General features: G+C 43.1%; 1 protein-coding gene across 3 annotated transcripts in view; it reads left to right on the top strand.

Moving 5' to 3' along the window:
• Positions 1 to 20838, top strand: part of gbe1b (glucan (1,4-alpha-), branching enzyme 1b) — a 591749-nt gene that overhangs the window by 140637 nt on the left and 430274 nt on the right. For all 3 annotated transcript variants that reach the window (XM_072585795.1, XM_072585794.1, XM_072585793.1), the window contains exon 3: positions 14825 to 14940. In XM_072585795.1, the coding sequence (XP_072441896.1) occupies positions 14825 to 14940 (116 nt within the window). The remainder of the gene's footprint in view (positions 1 to 14824; positions 14941 to 20838) is intronic.

The following is a 20838-nucleotide window of genomic DNA, read 5'->3' as shown; positions in this document are numbered from 1 at the left end:
ACATAAGCCTCCTCCTTCCTCTTGACAGGACACTCAACTTAGTAAACCACAACTCCCTCGCTCAACAACTTCCTCTCTGCCTGACAGGTACATGTTTATCAAGGACACCCAGTAGCTGTTCCCTGAATAAGTTCCAGATTTCAATTGTGCCCATCCCCTCTAGTTTCCTTTCTCATCCTATGCATCCTAAATATCGCCTAATCACATCATAATTGCCTTTCCTCTAGCTCTAACTCTTGCCCTGTGTTATATACTTATCCTTTTCCATCGCAAAAGTAAACTTAACAGAATTGTGGTCACTATCACCAAATTGCTCACATCCCTGCAAATCTAGCACCTGGCCAGGTTCATTACCCAGTACCAAATCCAGTGTGTCCTTGTCCCTTGTTGGCTGTCAGCATTCTGTGTCAAGAAACCCTCCTACAAACATTGGACAAAAACAGACCCATCTCAAGTACATGAACAATTGCATTTCCAGTCAATATTTGGAAAGTTAAAGTCCCCATAATAACAACCCTGTTACTCTTGCTTCTATCCAAAATCATCCTTGTTATCCTTTCCACTACATCTCTGGAACTTTTCGTATGCCTATAGAAAACTCACAAAAAGTTGAGCTCTCATTTCCTGTTTCTAACCTCAGCCCATACTGTCTCAGTGGACGGGTTCTCAAACATCCTTTCTGCCACCGTACTACCTTCTGTGATGAACAATGCCACACCTCCCTCTGTTTTATCGGCTTCCCTTACAGATTGTTGAATTTTTTCTATGACCCTGATCCAACAACACTCTACAAAGATTGCCTAATCTGCAATTTTCACCTCTTGTCAGATGGAGACCTAAAACTGAGGGCAGGTTTCTTTTATTACGATCTTACGTGTTCTTTTTTGTCAAAGCATTTAGGTCACATCACCCTCGCTCATAAACACTGAGCTGAAGTTCATGATTTTTAATTTTGATGTGCATTAGATGTGCAACAGCCTAGTGTATGCAAATAAGGTAGACAGTTGGTAAAATACTGTACATGTAAGGAATATCATGGATTTAAAAAGATGATGTACAACAAATTCGCCAATTAAATGGGATAGGGAAGATCATCTTTGTGCCTGTTAGACTACAGATGGCAGCTGCCATCCTCTGTTTTGTGTGTTCTCATTGTCCTGTGTAATTCACCCATGCCAATCCTTACACTATTTTCCTGTTTATAGCTCGCTATCCATCCCCTGAGACCCAATAACTCCTACTCATGGGATCTCGATCTTAATTAGAGTCATAGAGGTTTACAGCACGGAAACAGACCTTTCGGTCCAACTAGTCCATGCTGACCAGTTATCCCAACCTAATCGAGTCCCATTTGCCAGCACTTGGCCCATATCCCTCTAAACCCTTCCTGTTCATATATCCATCCTTTTAAATGTTGCAATTGTACCAGCCTCCACCACTTCCTTTGGCAGCTTATTCCATACATGCACCACCCATTTGTGAAACATTTGCCCCTCATGTTCTTTTTGTATCTTTCCCCTCTCACCCTAAACCTATGCCCTCTAGTTCTGGACTTCCACACCTCAGGGAAAAGACCTTGTCTATTTATCCTATCCATGCCCCTCATGATTTTATAAACCTCTATAAGGTCACCCCTCAGCCTTTGACGCTCCAGGGAAAATAGTTCCACCCTATTCAGCCCCTGCCTATAACTCTCATCCTCCAAACCTGGCAACATCCTTGTCAATCTTTTCTGAACCCTTTCAAGTTTCACAACATCCTTCCAATAGAAAGGAGACCAGAATTGCATCCAATTTCCAAAAGTGGCCTAACCAATGTTCTGTACAGCCACAATGTGACCTCCCAATCCCTACACTCAATACTCTGACCAATAAAGGAATGCATACCAAGCACTCCCTTCACTATCCTATTGACTTGTAACTCTGCTTTCAAGGAACTATGAACCTGCATTCGAAGGACTTTTTGTTCAGCAACACTCCGCAGAACCTCACCATTAAGTGTATAAGTCATGCTGTGATTTGCTTTCCCAAAATGTGCCACCTCACATTTATCTAAATTAAATTCCATCTGCCAGTCCTCAGCCCACTGACCCATCTGACCAAGATCCATTGTAATCTGAGGGTAACCTTCTTCGCTGTCCACTACACCTCCAATTTTGGTGTCAAACCGACTTCATATCCAAATAATTTTATATAAATGACGAAAAGTAGTGGACCCAGCACTGAACTGGACCACTGACTCCACTGGTCACAGGCCTCTAGTCTGAAAAACAACCCTCCACCACCACCTTCTGTCTTCTACCTTCGAGCCAATTCTGTATCCAAATGGCTAGTTTTCCCTGTGTTTCATGAGATCTAACCTTGCTAATCAATCTCCCATGGGGGAATCTTGAAAAACACCTTACTGAAATCCATATAGATCACGTCCACCGCTCTGCCCTCATCAATCCTCTTTGTTATTTTTTCAAAAAAGTCAGTCAAGTTTGTGAGACATGGTTTCCCACGCACAAAGCCATGTTGACTATCCCTAATCAGTCCTTGCCTTTCCAAATAAATGTACATCCTGTCCCTCAGGATTCCCTCCAACAATTTGCCCACCACCGAGGTTAGGCTCACTTGTCTATAGTTCCCTGGCTTGTCCTTGCCACCTTTCTTCAATAATGGTACCACATTAGCTAATCTCCAGTCTTCGGGCACCTCACCTGTGACCACAGATGATACAAATATCTTAGCAAGGGGTCCAGCAATCTACGGTACACCTAATCAGGTCATAGAGTCATCGAGTCGTAGAAATGTAGCACGAGTCGTAGCACGGAAACAGACCCTTCGGTCCAACCCGTCCATGCCGACCAGATATCCCAACCCAATCTCGTCCCACCTGCCAGCACCCAGCCCATATCCCTCCAAACCCTTCCTATTCATATACCCATCCAAATGCCTCTTAAATGTTGCAATTGTACCAGCCTCCACCACATCATCTGGCAGCTCATTCCATACACGTACCACCCTCTGCATGAAAAAGTTGCCCCTTAGGTCTCTTTTATATCTTGCCCTCCTCACCCTAAACCTCTGCCCTCTAGTTCTGGACTCCCTGATCCCAGGGAAAAGACTTTGCCCCTTATAATTTTGTAAACCTCTAAAATGTCACCCCTTAGCCTCCGACGCTCCAAGGAAAACAGCCCCAGCCTGTTCAGCCTCTCCCTGTAGCTCAGATCCTCCAACCCTGGCAACATCCTTGTAAATCTTTTCTGAACCCTTTCAAGTTTCACAACATCTTTCCGAAGGAGACCAGAATTGCACGCAATATTCCAACAGTGGCCTAACCGATGTCCTGTACAGCCGCAACATGACCTCCCAACACCTGTACTCAGTACTCTGACCAATAAAGGAAAGCATACCAAACGCCTTCTTCACTATCCTATCTACCTGCAACTCCACTTTCAAGGAGCTATGAATCTGCACTCCAAAGTCTCTTTATCCACCTTTATGCATTTCAAGACATCCAGCACTTGCTCCTTTGTAATATGGACATTTTTCAAGATGTCACCATCCATTTCTCCACATTCTATATCTTCCATGTCATTCTCCACAGTAAACACTGATGCAAAATAATCATTTAGCATCTCCACACAAAGGCCACCTTACTTGATCTTTGAGGGGCCCTATTCTCTCCCGAGATACCCTTTTGTCCTTAACGTATTTGTAAAAATCTTTTGGATTCTCCTCATGTCCCCTTTTTGCCCTCCTGATTTCCCTCTTAAGTGTACTCCTACTGCTTTTATACTGTTTTAAGGATTCACTTGATCTCTCCCATCTCTCCCTGCCATATGCTTCATTCTTTTTCTTAAGCCCTCAATTTCTCTAGTCATCCAACATTCCCTATATCTACCAGTCATTCCTTTCACCCTGGCAGGAATATACTTTCTCTGCTTTCTCATTATCGAATTTCTGAAGGCTTTCCATTTTCCAGCCGTCCCTTTACCTGCGAACATCTGCCCCCAATCAGCTTTTGAAAGTTCTTGCCTAATACCGTCAAAGTTAGCCTTTCTGCAATTTAGAACTTCAACTGTTAGACCTGGTCTATCTTTTTCCATCACTATTTTAAAACTAATAGAATGACGGTCGCTGGTCCCCAAGTGCTCCCCCACTGACCCCTCAGTCATCTGCCCTGCATTATTTCCCAAGAGTAGGTCAAGTTTTGCACCTTCTCTAGTAGGTACATCCACATACTGGCTCAAAATATTTTCTTGTACATAAAAAAATTCCTCTCTATCTAAACCCTTTACACTATGGCAGTCTCTGTCTATGTTTGGAAAGTTACAATAACCACTCTATTATTCTTACAGATAACTTGTTACAAGTTTGTTTCTCAATTTCCCTCGGACTATTGGGGGCCTCTTGTCTAATCCCAATAACGCTATCATCCCTTTCTTATTTCTTAGTTCCACCCAAATAACTTCCCTGTATTTCCAGGAATATCTTCCCTAAGTACAGCTGTAATGCTATCCCTTATCAAAAACACCACTCCCCCTCCTCTCTTGCCTCCCTTTCTGTCCTTCCTGTAGCATTTGTATCCTGGAATATTAAGCTGCCAGTCCTGTTCATCTTTGAGCCACATTTCTGTAATTGCTATGATATCCCAATCCATGTTCCTAACCATGCTCTGAGTTCACCTGCCTTCCTTGTTAGGCCTCTTGCACTGAAATAAATACACGTAAATTTATCAGTCCTATCTTGTTCTATACAGAATGTTTTGAAATGAAAGTTTCACTGCAGCTATGCAGAACTTTCTTTTTCTGGTAGGAAAGTCTCAGACAAAAGTGACATAGCTTTAACATCAGAGCTAGACCATTCAGGAGAATTGAATAATTTTGAGCTTACGCTTGGTCATATTTTGCTAAAGCCTATAATAGGATATGTACTTCAAAGCTGGTTGGTGGATTTACAATGCAGATTGGCCACTGTCATGGTCTAGTCTGAATTGCTCTCAAACTGCTCATATGCTCTTCGAAGAACGCAGCAGGCAGGCCATTCTCCCCATTGAGTCTTTGAATTTCTTTTGCATTTGTTCTCCCTGGCTTGTTGTGTACTTTATGAATCAGATTATCAATAGATTTAATTCATCTGCACTTGGCTATTTCACAATTGAGTCTGTGTGTGTGTGTGTTTCTGTTTCTGTAAATATCAGACTCAACACTGATTGTTGCAGAAGTGCGCACAGCACTTGCTTTCATTGAGAGCTAGCTCCTCTGATGTGCGTTGACTGCTTCCTGTTAGCCGACTTCTAGTTTTGTGTGACAGCTAGTCTAGCTCTATAAAAAAATGATCACATCACATAAGATCATATACTGAATATCATCAGGTTATCTGGTGTTGGATATTGCTGTAAATTAGACCCGTAATTTAATGCAAAAGCCTATCAGTGACCAAGTTTGCAAAGGAATTGGAGCTTTTGTTTTGAACCAGACACGAAGAGGTAAAAATAGTCAGCTCTGTTAAAGACTCACCACAGGTATGATTGCTTCAATGGTTAGCCTTGGTTATTTCTCCCCCACATTTCTCAAACCTAGTGCCCCAACTCTATCAAAAATTCCTCATTCCAGATGAAGGGCTTTTGCCCGAAACGTTGATTTTACTGCTCCTCGGATGCTGTCTGATGCTGTCTTCCAGCACCACTCATCCAAAAATTTCTCATGTCAACTGGTGCTTTCTTTGCCCACTGTTCTTACAATAGGAAGTTGACTTTGGTGAGAGAGACTGAATTTAGTTGCGAACCAGCCTCATTAAATCCCATGTAGATAATTACCCAACCTACCCATCAAAGAAGGTCCTCTGTCATAACCTTAATGTGATGATTGCAAGGTTTGAAAAAAATAACCTTTGTTGCGAGTGCCTAAAGTATCATGTATGTGTCTTTGGAGATATGGCTCCACTGTTCCCTGCAAAACATGCATTTGCTCAATACAAGGCTTGTTCGTATTGATTTTGGTGCAAGTAGCTTTTTAGTTTTGTTCAAGACTGATCAGTTTTTTTTCTTCTGAATCCATCTTCATTTTGGAAATATTTTCTGCCTGCGCAATCGCTTACATTTTCAAAAGGCACTGTTGATACTTAAATTATTGTTGGTGTAGTTTTGAGAGCTGGGGTAGTCTTAAAAGCAGGTTAGAGGTTGAGTTGATTGTGATGATCCATGGCATTGTTGGATTGAAGTCTCCTTTCAAAGATGAAAGCGTACTTTTCGTATTCAGAGCCAGTCTTTGAATGTGTAAAGGTTGTTACATTTCTAATAGTGTACAATAGATTTATTGTGGCGTGCCTCAAAAAAATATAAAATGAATAGGACAGGCCATTCAGCCCAGCTAATCCATGTCAACATTATGCTCAAAATGTGCTTCTCCCAGTCTGTTTTATTTCCAACTCTTGGGTTGCAATGCTAGCGAAGTATAATTTCTAGAAAAGACCAACATTGGAGACTGACAATTCAGAGTTTGCTAAAATATCGTACTTAACACAGAGGAATAGAATGGTAGAATTTGAATTTTTTTCCCCATACATTTCTTTGATATATGTTCATAGAGTTGATCGCAGCAAGTTATTTGAAAATCTATAACAAATTGGATGTTGTGTTCATTTTAGCTTTCTTTATGCTCATAGGAAGTAGCTGACTGTACACAAACTCAATCCAGTTTCTGCTGTCATTCTCCCTTGAACGTCCTTAACTAAATTTACAAATGGCACCATTCCCCTCCAAGACCTTCTAGAATTATAGAATGATGTAAGGTATGAAAAATATAAATGATACTCCTCATAGTTCATTTGAAAGAGCTATCAAAAAGATTCCATTCTTCTCTTTCTCTATAGGTTTGCCACTTTATTTGCTTCAATATGTATTACCTTCTTTCTTGAATATTAGAATTGAATGTGTTTCCATCTCACTGTTAGGCATTGCATCTCATATCACCATTTGAAAGAAAATATTTTCTCACATCACCTCTGGCCATTTTGCCTATTAACACTGTATCCTCTGGTCATTGACTCTTCTGCCATTTGAAACAGCTTTTCTTTATTTCCTTTCTTAAAACCATTCATGGTTTTGAACATGTCCTTCAAAATGTCTCAGCCTTCTGCATGGTAACGAAAGAAATCCAGTTCTTCGGACTGTTTCCATATGTGAAGCTCTTACTCATGGTACCATTACCGTGAACCTTCTTTAACCCCTCGACAAGGCTCGTCGTCCACTAAAGTGCAGTGCCACAACTGAACACATTATTTCAGCTGAGACTTGGATCAGTAGTTTATAAATGCTTCATGTAATTTCCTTGTATTTGTTCTGACTTCCTGTACAAGGAAAGCCAAAAATTCCAAATGCATTGATTGTTAACCTTCTTGAGTAACTTGCAACAATTTGGTGGGCAGCACTGTGGCACAGTGGTTAGCACTGCTGCCTCACAGCGCCAGAGACCCGGGTTCAATTCCCGCCTCAGGCGACTGTCTGTGTGGAGTTTGTACATTCTCCCCGTGCCTGCGTGGGTTTCCTCCGGGTGCTCCAGTTTCCTCCCACAATCCAAAAATGTGCAGGTTAGGTGAATTGACCATGCTGAATTGCCCGTAGTGTTAAGTGAAGGGGTAGATGTAGGAGAATGGGTCTGGGTGGGTTACGCTTTGGCGGGTCGGTGTGGACTTGTTGGGCCGAAGGGCCTGTTTTCACACTGTAAGTAATGTAATCGAATTTGTTCCGATAGGTTTCTCTGTTCCTGTACATGGTGAAATTTCACTGTTTGGTTCATATTGCCTCCCTCCATTCTTCTCTCAAAATGCATTCCTTCACAATTTTTGCATTGATTTTCACTTTCTGTCCATTTTGGTAGTAGACATTTCATGCTTGCATTTCTAACTGTTTGGAATCTCCCTAAAAATACCTTGCCATTCACAACAGCAGCAGCATCCATCATCCTTGTGTTCCCCAAGGATCTATCTCTGTTTAAAACTACCACCCCAATTTCTGTTTCTCAACTTCATATTGGATCAAGGAAGACCAAAGCTCAAAGATCCTCAAACAGTCACTCCCTCCTGACACAAAAGCAGCTATATCTACAAGATACACTGCAGAAATTCACCAAAGCTGCTCAGACAGCACTTGCTGAATCTGCAGCTATATGTATATATTTTATCTAGGTATGCTACAAGGACAAGGGCATGCAGGTACATGGGAGCACCAAAACTTGCAAGTTCCCCTCCAATCCACACATCACCCTAATTTGGAAATATATCACCAATTCTTCAATGTTGCTGGGTCAGAATCATGGAACTCTCTCCCTAATTGTGAGTGAAGCCACCAAATGGACTGCGATGCTTCAGAAAGGCAAATCACTCCACTTTCTTCAGGGCAACTATGGATAAGCAATAAATCTGGAGCAGCCAGTGAAGCCCATGTCCCCTGATAAAAGCAAAAACCTTCTTGTGCTGTCCCTGGTTTGCACATGCAATTTATTTTACCCGCTGCTCAACTGCTTTTTCAGACTGTTCATGATTAAAGTGTCTTGTTCAACTCCAGCCTGAATTTTTGCCTTTGATCCTCTTGATCATTAAGAGAGCCTACTTTCAATTTAGTAATAGTGCCCACCTATATACAAAAATACAAAATAGAAGCTGAAGTGGACCATTTGCCTCTGAAACACGCTGTGCCATTGAATAAGTTCCTGATGATGTGTTTTAGTTTCAGATTGCTCATTCCAATGTAACTGTGAGCCTTAGATTCTTGTCAGGCATGAAACCAATCTCCCTCTGTCTTAGACATTCACTGACTACGCATTCATCACCTTCTGGGGCAGAGTATTGCAAAGTGTTTCAATCGCTGAGAGAATAAAATCTGCTCTGTGTGCAGCAGGGCAATGCATAATTTTAAACAGTGCTCCTTGCTTTTGGACAGACATACAAGAAGAAAGCCTCACTTTCTTGTCCAACTTATCGAGATCATTCAGGATCTCATGCATTTCAAATTAACCTACATTCTTTTAAAACCCAGTGAAATCTAGCCCAGCCCCTCTAACCTACCCTAATCAGGCAACCCACTCATTCTTCGTATCAAGATCCTTCAATACATTTCGTTTTCTCCTTGAAATAAGGAGACCAAAAATGCACACGATTCTAGTGGCCTCACCAATGCCCTGTATAGCATAACCTTTTATGTTCAGCCATCAGCCCTTGAAAGACTCCTCCATGCCATTACCCCTCTGATCTCACTTTATCCAATAATCCCCTGGCCAGTGTCTCATTCTTCACTCTTTGTAAACTTCATTTCACCCAAAATGTTGCTTCCTTTATCCAATTCCACTCAGTCTTTTCATCACTAACCTACTGTGACTTCTAGCCCACCATGTCTGAAATTTAGGATCTTCCTCCTTGTGCTTAAAACACTCTACAACCTTTGTGTCTTTCTATATCTCTCTATCTCCAGGCATTTAATCACCTTCCTTTAACTCTAGTATTGTACTTGTGTTTTCTCTCATGCACATGTTCTCTGACAACATCATTGGCTGCATTATTTGGGTTTCTCTTTCCAAATCAAAAACAATGACTGCAGATACTGGAAACCAGATTCTGGATTAGTGGTGCTGGAAGAGCACAGCAGTTCAGGCAGCATCCAAGTAGCTTCGAAATCGACGTTTCGGGCAAACGCCCTTCATCAGGAATAAAGGCAGTGAGCCTGAAGTGTGGAGAGATAAGCTAGAGGAGGGTGGGGGTGGGGAGAAAGTAGCATTGAGTACAATGGGTGAGTGGGGGAGGGGATGAAGGTGATAGGTCAGGGAGGAGAGGATGGAGTGGATAGGTGGAAAAGGAGATAGGAAGGGAGGACAAGTCCGGACAAGTCATGGGGACAGTTACTGAGCTGGAAGTTTAGAACAAGGGTGAGGTGGGGGAAGGGGAAATGAGGAAACTGTTGAGGTCCACATTGATGCCCTGGGGTTGAAGCGTTCCGAGGCGGAAGATGAGGCGTTCTTCCTCCAGGTGTCTGGTGGTGAAGGAACAGCGGTGAAGGAGGCCCAGGACCTCCATGTCCTCGGCAGAGTGGGAGGGGGAGTTGAAATGTTGGGCCACGGGGCGGTGTGGTTGATTGGTGCGGGTGTCCCGGAGATGTTCCCTAAAGCGCTCTGCGAGGAGGCGCCCAGTCTCCCCAATGTAGAGGAGACCGCATCGGGAGCAACGGATACAATAAATGATATTAGTGGATGTGCGAGTAAAACTTTGGATGTGGAAGGCTCCTTTAGGGCCTTGGATAGAGGTGAGGGAGGAGGTGTGGGTGCAGGTTTTACGGTTCCTGCGGTGGCAGGGGAAAGTGCCAGGATTGGAGGGTGGGTTGTTTGGGGGCGTGGACCTGACCAGGTAGTCGCGGAGGGAACGGTCTTTGCGGAAGGCGGAAAGGGGTGGGGAGGGAAATATATCCCTGGTATTGGGCCTGTTTGGAGGTGGCGGAAATGTTGATGGATGATTTGGTTTATGCGAAGGTTGGTAGGGTGGAAGGTGAGCACCAGGGGCGTTCTGTCCTTGTTACGGTTGGAGGGGTGGGGTCTGAGAGCAGAGGTGCGGGATGTAGACAAGATGCATTGGAGGGCATCTTTAACCACATGGGAAGGGAAATTGCGGTCTCTAAAGAAGGAGGCCATCTGGTGTGTTCTGTGGTGGAACTGATCCTCCTGGGAGAAGGTCCGGCGAAGGCGGAGGAATTGGGAATACGGGATGGCATTTTTGCAAGAGGTAGGGTGGGAAATGGAGTAATCCAGGTAGCTGTGGGAGTCGGTAGGTTTGTAAAAAATGTCAGTGTCAAGTCGGTCGTCATTAATGGAGATTGAGAGGTCCAGGAAGGGGAGGGAGGTGTCAGAGATAGTCCAGGTAAATTTAATGACAGGGTGGAATGTGTTGGTGAAGTTGATGAATCGCTCAACCTCCTCGCGGGAGCACGAGGTGGCACCAATGCAGTCATCAATGTAGCGGAGGAAGAGGTGGGGAGTGGTGCCGGTGTAATTACGGAAGATCAACTGCTCTACCGAGCCAACAAAGAGACAGGCATAGCTGGGGCCCATCATTGGGGAGACTGGGCTTCTCCTAGCAGAGCGCTTTAGGGAACATCTCCGGGACACCCGCACCAATCAACCACACCGCCCCTTGGCCCAACATTTCAACTCCCCCTCCCACTCTGCCGAGGACATGGAGGTCCTGGGCCTCCTTCACCGCCGCTCCCTCACCACCAGACGCCTGGAGGAAGAACGCCTCATCTTCCGCCTCGGAACACTTCAACCCCAGGGCATCAGTGTGAACTTCAACAGTTTCCTCATTTCCCCTTCCCCCACCTCACCCTTGTTCCAAACTTCCAGGTCAGTAACTGTCCCCATGACTTGTCCGGACTTGTCCTACCTTCCTATCTCCTTTTCCACCTATCCACTCCACCCTCTCCTCCTTGACCTATCACCTTCATCCCCTCCCCCACTCACCCATTGTACTCTATGTTACTTTCTTCCCCACCCCCACCCTCCTCTAGCTTATCTCTCCACGCTTCAGGCTCACTGCCTTTATTCCTGATGAAGGGCTTTTGCCCGAAACGTCGATTTCAAAACTGACCTGCTGTGCTCTTCCAGCACCAGTAATCCAGAATGTTGAGACAGTGTGATTATGTATGCAGATGTTGTTTGAAAAAGTGCAGTAGATTGGTTGAAAAATAAACCTGTTGACAAAATTGAATCCATGAGTTTAAGGAAGTTATGGAATTGATCTTAATCAAGAAGAGACAGCAGAAAGTAGAGGTGAATGCTTGTTTTTCATTCTGGAAAGGAGTATCTAGTAATATGCCCTAGCAGTTTCTCTCTTTGACATAAAAATGAGTTTGACTTGGGTCAGATTTCACAGTTTGAATTTTTCGTATAAACCATGAGGTTATTAAATAAATAGAGGATTTACTCCAAGGGAACACAACAAAATGTCAGATATTCACACCGTAACGTAAAATATCACTTCTTTTTCAACGAAGAATGTGCTGCAATACGAACAAAAATGTACCGTTTTATGTGCGCTACAGGTACGCTGATACCTAGGCATTCACGTAGGTAATGATTTTGAAGGTAGCATGGCATGTTCAAATTGTTTTAATTAAGCACACGGGATCTGAAGGGATTATTAAGTTTTAGTTTGTTAAAGTTACATTTTCAATCAGTAATAGTTAAAAATAAATTGGAACCATAATGTTCAGAGGCAGAGTAGAGGCTTTAGGTCCAGAATAATATCGGTTCATGCTGTGGGAAATGCTAAACTCCATCAAGACACCTGATCAATGTACAATGGAAATTGATTAGAGTTTGATTTGATGTGTTATTGTCACATGTACCAAGGTTCAGTGGAAAGTGTTACCTTACATGCTTTCGAGCAGATTGTACAATACAAGTGAATAATGGTAACAGAACAGAGTGCAGGATATAAAACAGCTGTTGAGAAGGTGCAGAGAGAAATCAGCATTAACTTTTAAGAGGTCCATTCAAAAGTCTGATAACAGTGGTCAAGAAGCTATTCTCAAATTTATTCATACATGCATTCAAACTTTTATATCTTCTGGCCAAGGAAAAAAGCTGGAAGAGAGTATAACCGTTGTAGGTGAGGTCTTGAATATTTGTTCTAAATGATGAATAGATTCAATATGTTGGTTGCTTTCCCAATACAGGGGAAGTGTAGATGAGGTCAATGGATGGGAGGCTGCTGGTTTGCATGATGGATTAGGCTGTATTCAAAACTCTGTAGCTTCATTCAATCTTGGGAAGAGTGTTTGCTGTACCACACTTGTGATGCACTCAATCAGGATGCTTTCTCTGGTCGTCTCTAAAAATCTGTAAGAGTCTTGATGGAAATGCTGAATTTCCTTAGCCTCCTGAAGCAAAAGAGGTATTTTGGTCTCCTTATCTGAGAAAGGATGCTCTTGTTATAGAGGTAGTGCAACAAAGGTTTACCAAATTGATTCCTGAGATGGCAAGACTCATGTATGAGGAGAGATTGAGTTGATTAAGATTGTATTCAATGGAGTTTAGGAAAATGGGGAGGGGGTGTTGTGGTTGGGGGGAGGGGAAATCTCAAAAATCAATAAAATTCTAACAAAAGATTTACAAGGATGTTGCCAGGGTTGGAGGATTTGAGCTATAGGGAGAGGCTGAACAGGCTGGGGTTGTATTCCCTGGAGCGTCGGAGGCTGAGGGGTGACCTTATAGAGATTTACAAAATTATGAGGAGCATGGTTAGGGTAAATAGACAGTGTTTTCCCTGGGGTCGGGCTGTCCAGAACTAGAGGGCATAGGTTTAGGGTCAGAGGGGAAAGATATATAAGAGACGTAGGGGGCAACGTTTTCACACAGAATGTGGTATGTGTATGGAATGAGCTGCCAAAGGAAGTGGTGGAGGCTGGTACAATTGCAACATTTAAGAGGCATTTGGATGGGTATATGAATAGGAAGGGTTTGGCGGAATATGGGCGTGTGCTGGCTGTGGGACTGGTTGGGATATCTGGTCAGCATGGACGAATTCGACCGAAGGGTCTGTTTCCATGCTGTACATCTCTATGACTTTATTGACTCTATAACAGGGCTAGACAGGTTGCAGGAAGGATGTTCCTGAAAATGGTGGAGTCCAGAACCAGGAATCAGAGTTTGAGGAGAAGGGATTTCCTTTAGGTTTGAGATGAGAAATTTCTTCATCCAACTAGTGGTGAACCTGTGGAATTCCTTACCACAGAAAGTGGTTGAGGCCAAATGTTCATGTAATTCAAAGGAGGTAAACACAGCTCTTGTGACTAAAGAGATTGAGGGATTAGGGTATTGTGCTCGCTCATCAGCTAGCCATAATCATGTTGAGTGGTAGAGCAGGCTCGAGGGCTTGAATCGCCTACACTTTCTTCTTTCTTCTCTGTTTTATGAAGGAAAATCATCTTCAAAATAATTGTGGCATCTTGCAGCAGAAAAGAAACTCTGTCCATCCTGTGTGTACTATTCAATGATAAAGCTTTGCAATTGCCTTCACTTAATTTTGTGCTGTGCTTACAGCTCTGCAAATGATCCCTGTTTGAGTACATTATCAACTATGCTGTTTAAAGTTACCGTTATATTAATAGACATCTACCACTAATAATTGTTTCCTGAATTGTTTTAGAACATTGAGAAATTTACCTCATTTAAAGATGTTTTTGGAGCATGGGCTAAGAGAACAGTACACAGTCTGCAGTAAAGTGACCGATTATAAAATTGCTATGTATGCTCTTCGAATTCCAACATTGACAATGTTTTGTTCTGATGCATATTAATTTCAGTGCAAACTGCAGCAAAAGCCCCTTAAAGTGATTGTCAGGCCCTTTATCTGTCTGATCTCTCTTGTTTCATTTTTGCAATTGCTCTTTTTCATTCCTCCTTTCAAGAAATAAAAGGAAGATCTTAAATTTCTGTTGTAGTTTCCACCATCTCAGCAAGTCCCAAAGCACCTCATGGTGAATTCAGTCCTCTTGGACATGTTGTCACTGTTATAAGAATTGTGACAGACAGTGTACTAACAACAAGCTCAATCGTCTGGAGGAGAACACATTTTGAACATGATGGGTACCCACTGAACCACAGATGATGTCTTAAGAGTCTTTAAAAAATGAGTCAAGGCATCCCTGAATCTCTGCTTTATTCCAACTGCTATCTTTACTTCTGCTTGGCATTACTTGCATTGAGAGTTTTGAACAATTAATAAGTCTTTTGATAACTGTATGCATATTCCATGTAGTGTGATATTATAGTAACACAGTACATTTCTTTCAGATGGCTGGAACTCCTCTTCACATTGTTACAAGATGTTGCCATTTGGGAAATGGGAGCTGTACATTCCACCCAGAGCTGATGGGTCATCACCGATAGCCCATGGATCAAAGCTTAAGGTGAGCATTTTGCAGACATAGTTTCCCTTGAAAAGCACAATGCTTTCACCATGAGTAAACTTTGCCACTTTAGAATACTGATCTCACTGCTTGTTTGGGAAAAATATGTTTTTCCACATGAAGTCAGTTCCACTCAACATTTTTCCTGACAGGTAGTGGAAAAGACGAGGAAGTGAGCTCTCTTTGGACAGGAAGTTTTGTCCAAGTAGATCAATATTTGTGAAACTGTCAGCAATTCATCTTTTATCATCTTGGCAACTTCCTCAGCCCAAGTTGTTTGTGATCCTGCAGTTATGGTTGCTTTCAGGGTTTGTGATCAGTCTCAGTCAAGAACAGATCATAACTTTGTCCAGTTTTAGGAAGTAAAGTAGTTTTTCCATACTAAGGTTAATAGTATCTGGCATACTTTTCTGCCAAAACCTTTTGAAACGGAGTCAGTTGGAGCTTTCAAGATCCAACTAGATTGATTTGAGTTCAGTAAACGAATACAGATAGATGTATCAACTTGTAGGTTAGCCAAGAACTCCTTGAATGACAGAATTGACTGGACTCGGGATCCTGTGTTCCTCTTCTCAACAATTCTGCTTCCTTGCAAGCAGCATTTAGCCAAATGAGTCACGTTCCTGGTCTGAGGCCATCCTGAACTCGCAACTTCTGTTGTGAGGAAGTACCCCTCACCTATTTCTCTTCAATCCTTTAAAAATTATTTTGTCAATGTTTTGCTCATTTCCTCCAATTGGGATGAGCCAATTTTCTGTCTGCCTTGCTGCCAACAATGAAGTTTGAAGCAAATTGGTAAATGAATTTGTGTGATGAAATTTTATGTGATCAGCTGCCCAGGCTTTATAAGTCCTGAAAACAAGTTGCTATTGATTTGAGTTTAGGGTCAAGGTGAGCAGACTTACTTGATGCACAATACTTTTAATAATTTTGTGCTTTGCTTCATGACAATTTCTGGTGAAAGTCGTTGTCTAGTATATTCATGTCCCTGTTGAGAATTCATTATCACCTATATTGCAGACTTATATGCTATTAGCAACAAGGGACTGAGTGTGCATTTGCGGTAAAGAAACCGTAGAGTTCCTTAAAATCATATCCTCAATTCTGATGGTGGCTGTGTACTACCTTCTGCAGAGAATTGGGATAAGCACAAAGTGCAAGCAACCTTTACTGGTGGTACTCATTATATCTGATGAAGAATTTTTGTTTCAGATTTCCAGCATCTGCAGATCTTTATTTTATAATATCTCATTATATCTGGTTGCATCTGAAGGCACAATTTTGCCTTGAAAGGCAGATAATCATGTAAGCATAAATTAGAAATTCTGTAACTCTTTGGAGAAAGCAAAGAATATTTGCATTTATATGGAATATTTAATGTAGTAAAAATATGCAAGGGCAGTTCGCAGAAGTGTCATCAGAGATTATGATATACCAGCTTGGAAGAAGATGCAAGGATACCGTCTGTAGTGTAAGTGATGATCAAGTATGTGGATGAGGGTAGGGCAGTTGACGTGGTGTACATGGACTTCAGTCAAGCCTTTGATAAGGTTCCACATGGTAGGCTATTGGAGATGCGGAGGCATGGGATTGAGGATGATTTTGCAGCTTGGATTAGAAACTGGGTTTCTGAAAGAAGGCAACGAGTGGTGGTTGATGGAAAATATTCAGCCTGGCGTCCGATTATTCGTGGTGTGCCAAAAGGATCTGTTTTGTCATTTTTATAAATGACTTGGATGCAGGCATAGGTGGATGAGTTAGTAAGTTTGTAGATGACACTAAAGTTGGTTCGATTAGCGGACAGTGTGGAAGAATGTTGTTGGTTGCAGGGGTACTTGGGTAAACTGCAGAATTGGGTTGAGAGGTGGTAAATGAAGTTCAGTGCAGATAAATATGAGGTAATTCACTTTTGTAAGAATAACAGGAAGGCAGAATGCTGGGACAATAGAAAGATTCTTGGTAGTGTGGATGTGCAGAGGGACCTTAGTGTCTATGTACATAGATCCCTGAAAGTTGCCACCCAGGTTGATGGTGTTGTTCAGAAGGCATACGGTGTGTCAGGTTTTATTGGTAGAGGGATTGAGTTCCAGAGCCATGATGTCATGCTACAACTGTACAAAATGCTAGTGTGGTCTCATTTGGAATATTGTTTACAGTTCTGGGCGCCCCATTACATGAAGAATGTGGAAGCATTGGAAAAGGTGCAGAGGAGATTTACCAGAATGTTGCCTGCTCTGGAGGGAAGGTCTGTGAGGAAAAACTAAGGGACTTGGGTCTGTTCTCTTTGGGGGGGAGAAGGCTAAGAGGGGATTTATTAGACATACAAAATGATCAGAGGACTAGATAGGGTGGACAGTGAGAATCTTTTTCCGAGGATGATGATGTCGGCTTATACGACGGGGCAAAGCTGCAAATTGAGGGGTGACGGATTTAAGACAGATGTCAGAGGCAGGTTCTTTACTCAGAGAGTGATAAGGGCATGGAATGCCTGCCAATATAGTTAACTCAGCCACATCAGGGGCATTTATACAATCCTTGGATAAGCATGTGAATGATGATGGGATAGTGTAGGGGGATAAGCTTGTTTAGTTCACAAGTCTGCACAATCTGAAGGGCCTGTTCTGCGCTGTATTGTTCTATGTTCTATTATCGCTAGACTATTAATCCAGAAACTCAGTTTATGTTCTTGGAATTAGGTTGAAGTCCCACCATGGCAGATGGATGGTAGAATTTAAATTCAATAATAAAAAATTTGGAAATAACATTCTACTGCAACCATAAACTCATTGTTGATCGTTGGAAAAATCTGTACGGTTCACAAATGTCCTTCAGGAAAGGAAATCTGCCATCCTTATCTGGTCTAGCCTACACGTGACTCTAGACCCACAGCAATGTGGTTGACTCTTAATTGCCCTCTGAAATACCCTAGCGAATGCTTAAGTTGTACCAATCTCTATAAAGTCTCAAAGAAATGAAATCGGATAGATTACCTGGCATTGACCTAGGCGGCAGAAATGATAACAGCAGAAACAGCCCTGTCAGCCCCTGCAGTGTCCTTCTTACTAACATCTGGAGCTAGTGCCAAAATTGGGAAAGCTGTCTCATAGACTAGCCAAGAAACAGCCTGACATAGTCACACTTACGGAATCATATCGTACAGACAATATTCCAGACACGACCACCATCATTCCAGGATATGTCCTGTCCCATCAGCAGGACAGACCTGGCAGAGATGATGGCACAGTGGTTTATTGTCAGGAGTGAGTTGTCTGGGAGTTCTCAATATTGATTCCGGACCCCAGGAGTCTCATGGCTTCAGGTTAAGTATGGGCAAGGAAGCCCCCTGCTGATTACCACATTCCATCCTGAGGAATCGGTACTCCTCCATGTTATACAACACTTAAAGGAAATACTGAGCATGGCAGGGGCACAAAATGTAATCTGGGTCAGGGATTTCAATGCTAGTTAGGTCCTAAAGGATACAGCTGTGAGACTGAATCTGCGGCAGGTGGTGAGGGAACCAACAGGAGGGAAAAACATACCTGACCTCATCCTTGGCAATCTGCAGGCTGCAGATGTATCTGTCCATGACAGTATCAGTAAGTGTGACCACCACACAGTCCTTGTGGGGAGACAAAGTCTTGCCTTCACATTGAGAATAACCTCCATTTTGTTGTGTGGTACTATCACTGTGCTAAATAGGACAGTCTTCGAACAGATCTAGCAGCTCAAGTCTGGCATCCATGAGGTGTTGCGGGCCATCATTGGTAACAGAATTCTCCTCCAGCGCAATCTGTAAACTCTTGGCCTGGCATATCCCTCGCTCAACCATTACCATCAAGCCTGATTCAATGGAGTGTGCAGGAGGGCATGCCTGGATCAGCACTAGGCATACCTGAAGATGGGGTGTCAAAGAGGGCATAAGCAGCAAGTGGTAGACTGAGTTAAGCACCCCCACAACCAACAGATCAAATCTAAATTCCTTACGTATTCCGCTGTGATTGGTGGTGGATGATTAAACAACCTACTGGAGGAGGAGGAAGCTTCACAGCTATCCCCATCCTCAATAATGGAAGTGCCCAGCACATCAGCACAAAATATAAAGCTGAAGCTTTGGCAGCAACCTTCAATCAGAAGCGCCAAGCAGATGATCCGTCTCAGTTGCCTCCAGTGGTCCCCAGCATTGTGGATAACAATCTTCCACCAATTTGATTAATTCCACGTGAAATGAGGAAACAGAGACGCTGTGTACTACAAAGGCTACAGGCCTGACAACACTCTGGCAACAACACCGAAGCTTGTACTCCAGAACTTGCCACTCCCTTAGCCAAGCTGTTCCAGTACAGTTGCAACACTGGCATCTACCCGACAATATGGAAAATTGCCCAGGTAAGTCCTGTACATAAAATGCCGGACAAATCTAACCTGGCCTACTCCCACCCCACCCGTCTACTGTTGATCATCAGTAAAGTGATAGAAGGTATAATCAACCGTGCTATCGAACAGCACCTGCTCACCAATAGTTTGCTCAGTCACACCCAGTGTGGGTTAAGCCGGGCCACTCAGCTCCTGACCTCTGACAGCTTTGGTTCATACATGGACAAAAGAGCTGAATTCCAGAGGTGAGATGAGAGTGACAACCCTTTAAATGAAGACTGTATATGACCAAGTGTGACATCAAGGAGTCCAAACAAAACTGGAATCAGTGGATATCGGGGTAAACTCTCCAGTGGTTTGAGTCATACCTGATACATATGAGGATATGGTTTTTGGAAGTCAGCCATCTCAGCTCCAGGGCATTTCTGCAGGAGTTCCTCAGGGTAGTGTCCTAGGCACAGCCATCTTCAGCTGCTTCATTAATGACCTTCCCTCCATCATAAAGTCAGAAGTGGGGATGTTCGTCAGTGATTGCACAATGTTCAGCACCATTCACGACTCCTCAGATACTGAAGCAGTCCATGTTCAAATGCAGCAAGATCTGAACCAATATCCAGGCTTGGACTGACAAGTGGCAAGTAAAATTTGTGCCACTCAAATGCCACAAATACCAATAAGAGACAATTTAACCACTGCCCTTTGGCATTCAGCAGTATTACCATCACTAAATCCCCCACTATCAAAGTCCTGGGTGTTATCATTGATCAGAGACTTAACTGGACTCATCACATAAACGCATTGGCTACATGAGCAGGTCAGAGGCTCGGAATACTCTGGCGAGTAACTCAGTTCCTCACTCCCCAAAGCCTGTCCACCATCAACAAGGTACAAGTCAGGAGTGTGATGGAATACTTCCCCGTTGCCTGGATGAGTGCAGCCCCAACAACACTCAAGAAGGTTCACGCCATTCAGGACAAAGCAGCCCGCTTGATTGGTAAAACTCTGACAAACACCCGTTGCTATACTGACGCTCAGTAGCAGCAGTGTGTACAACATGCATTGCAGAAATTCACCAAAGATCCCCAGGGAGCACCATCCAAACCCATAACAGTTCCATCTAGAAGGACGAAGGCAGCAGACATATGGGAGCACCTTATAATTCCCCTCCAAGCCACTCACATAGAACATAGAACATAGAACAATACAGCACAGAACAGGCCCTTCGGCCCACGATGTTGTGCCGAACTTCTATCCTAGATTAAGCACCCATCCATGTACCTATCCAAATGCCGCTTAAAGGTCGCCAATGATTCTGACTCTACCACTCCTACGGGCAGCGCATTCCATGCCCCCACCACTCTCTGGGTAAAGAACCCACCCCTAACATCTCCCCTATACCTTCCACCCTTCACCTTAAATTTATGTCCCCTTGTAACACTCTGTTGTACCCGGGGAAAAAGTTTCTGACTGTCTACGCTATCTATTCCTCTGATCATCTTATAAACCTCTATCAAGTCACCC

Source organism: Chiloscyllium punctatum, chromosome 15 (assembly GCF_047496795.1).
Source record: "Chiloscyllium punctatum isolate Juve2018m chromosome 15, sChiPun1.3, whole genome shotgun sequence".
Lineage (NCBI taxonomy): Eukaryota > Metazoa > Chordata > Chondrichthyes > Orectolobiformes > Hemiscylliidae > Chiloscyllium > Chiloscyllium punctatum.
Note: the sequence above shows the minus strand (reverse complement) of the source record. Positions and strands in the feature narration are given on the sequence as shown.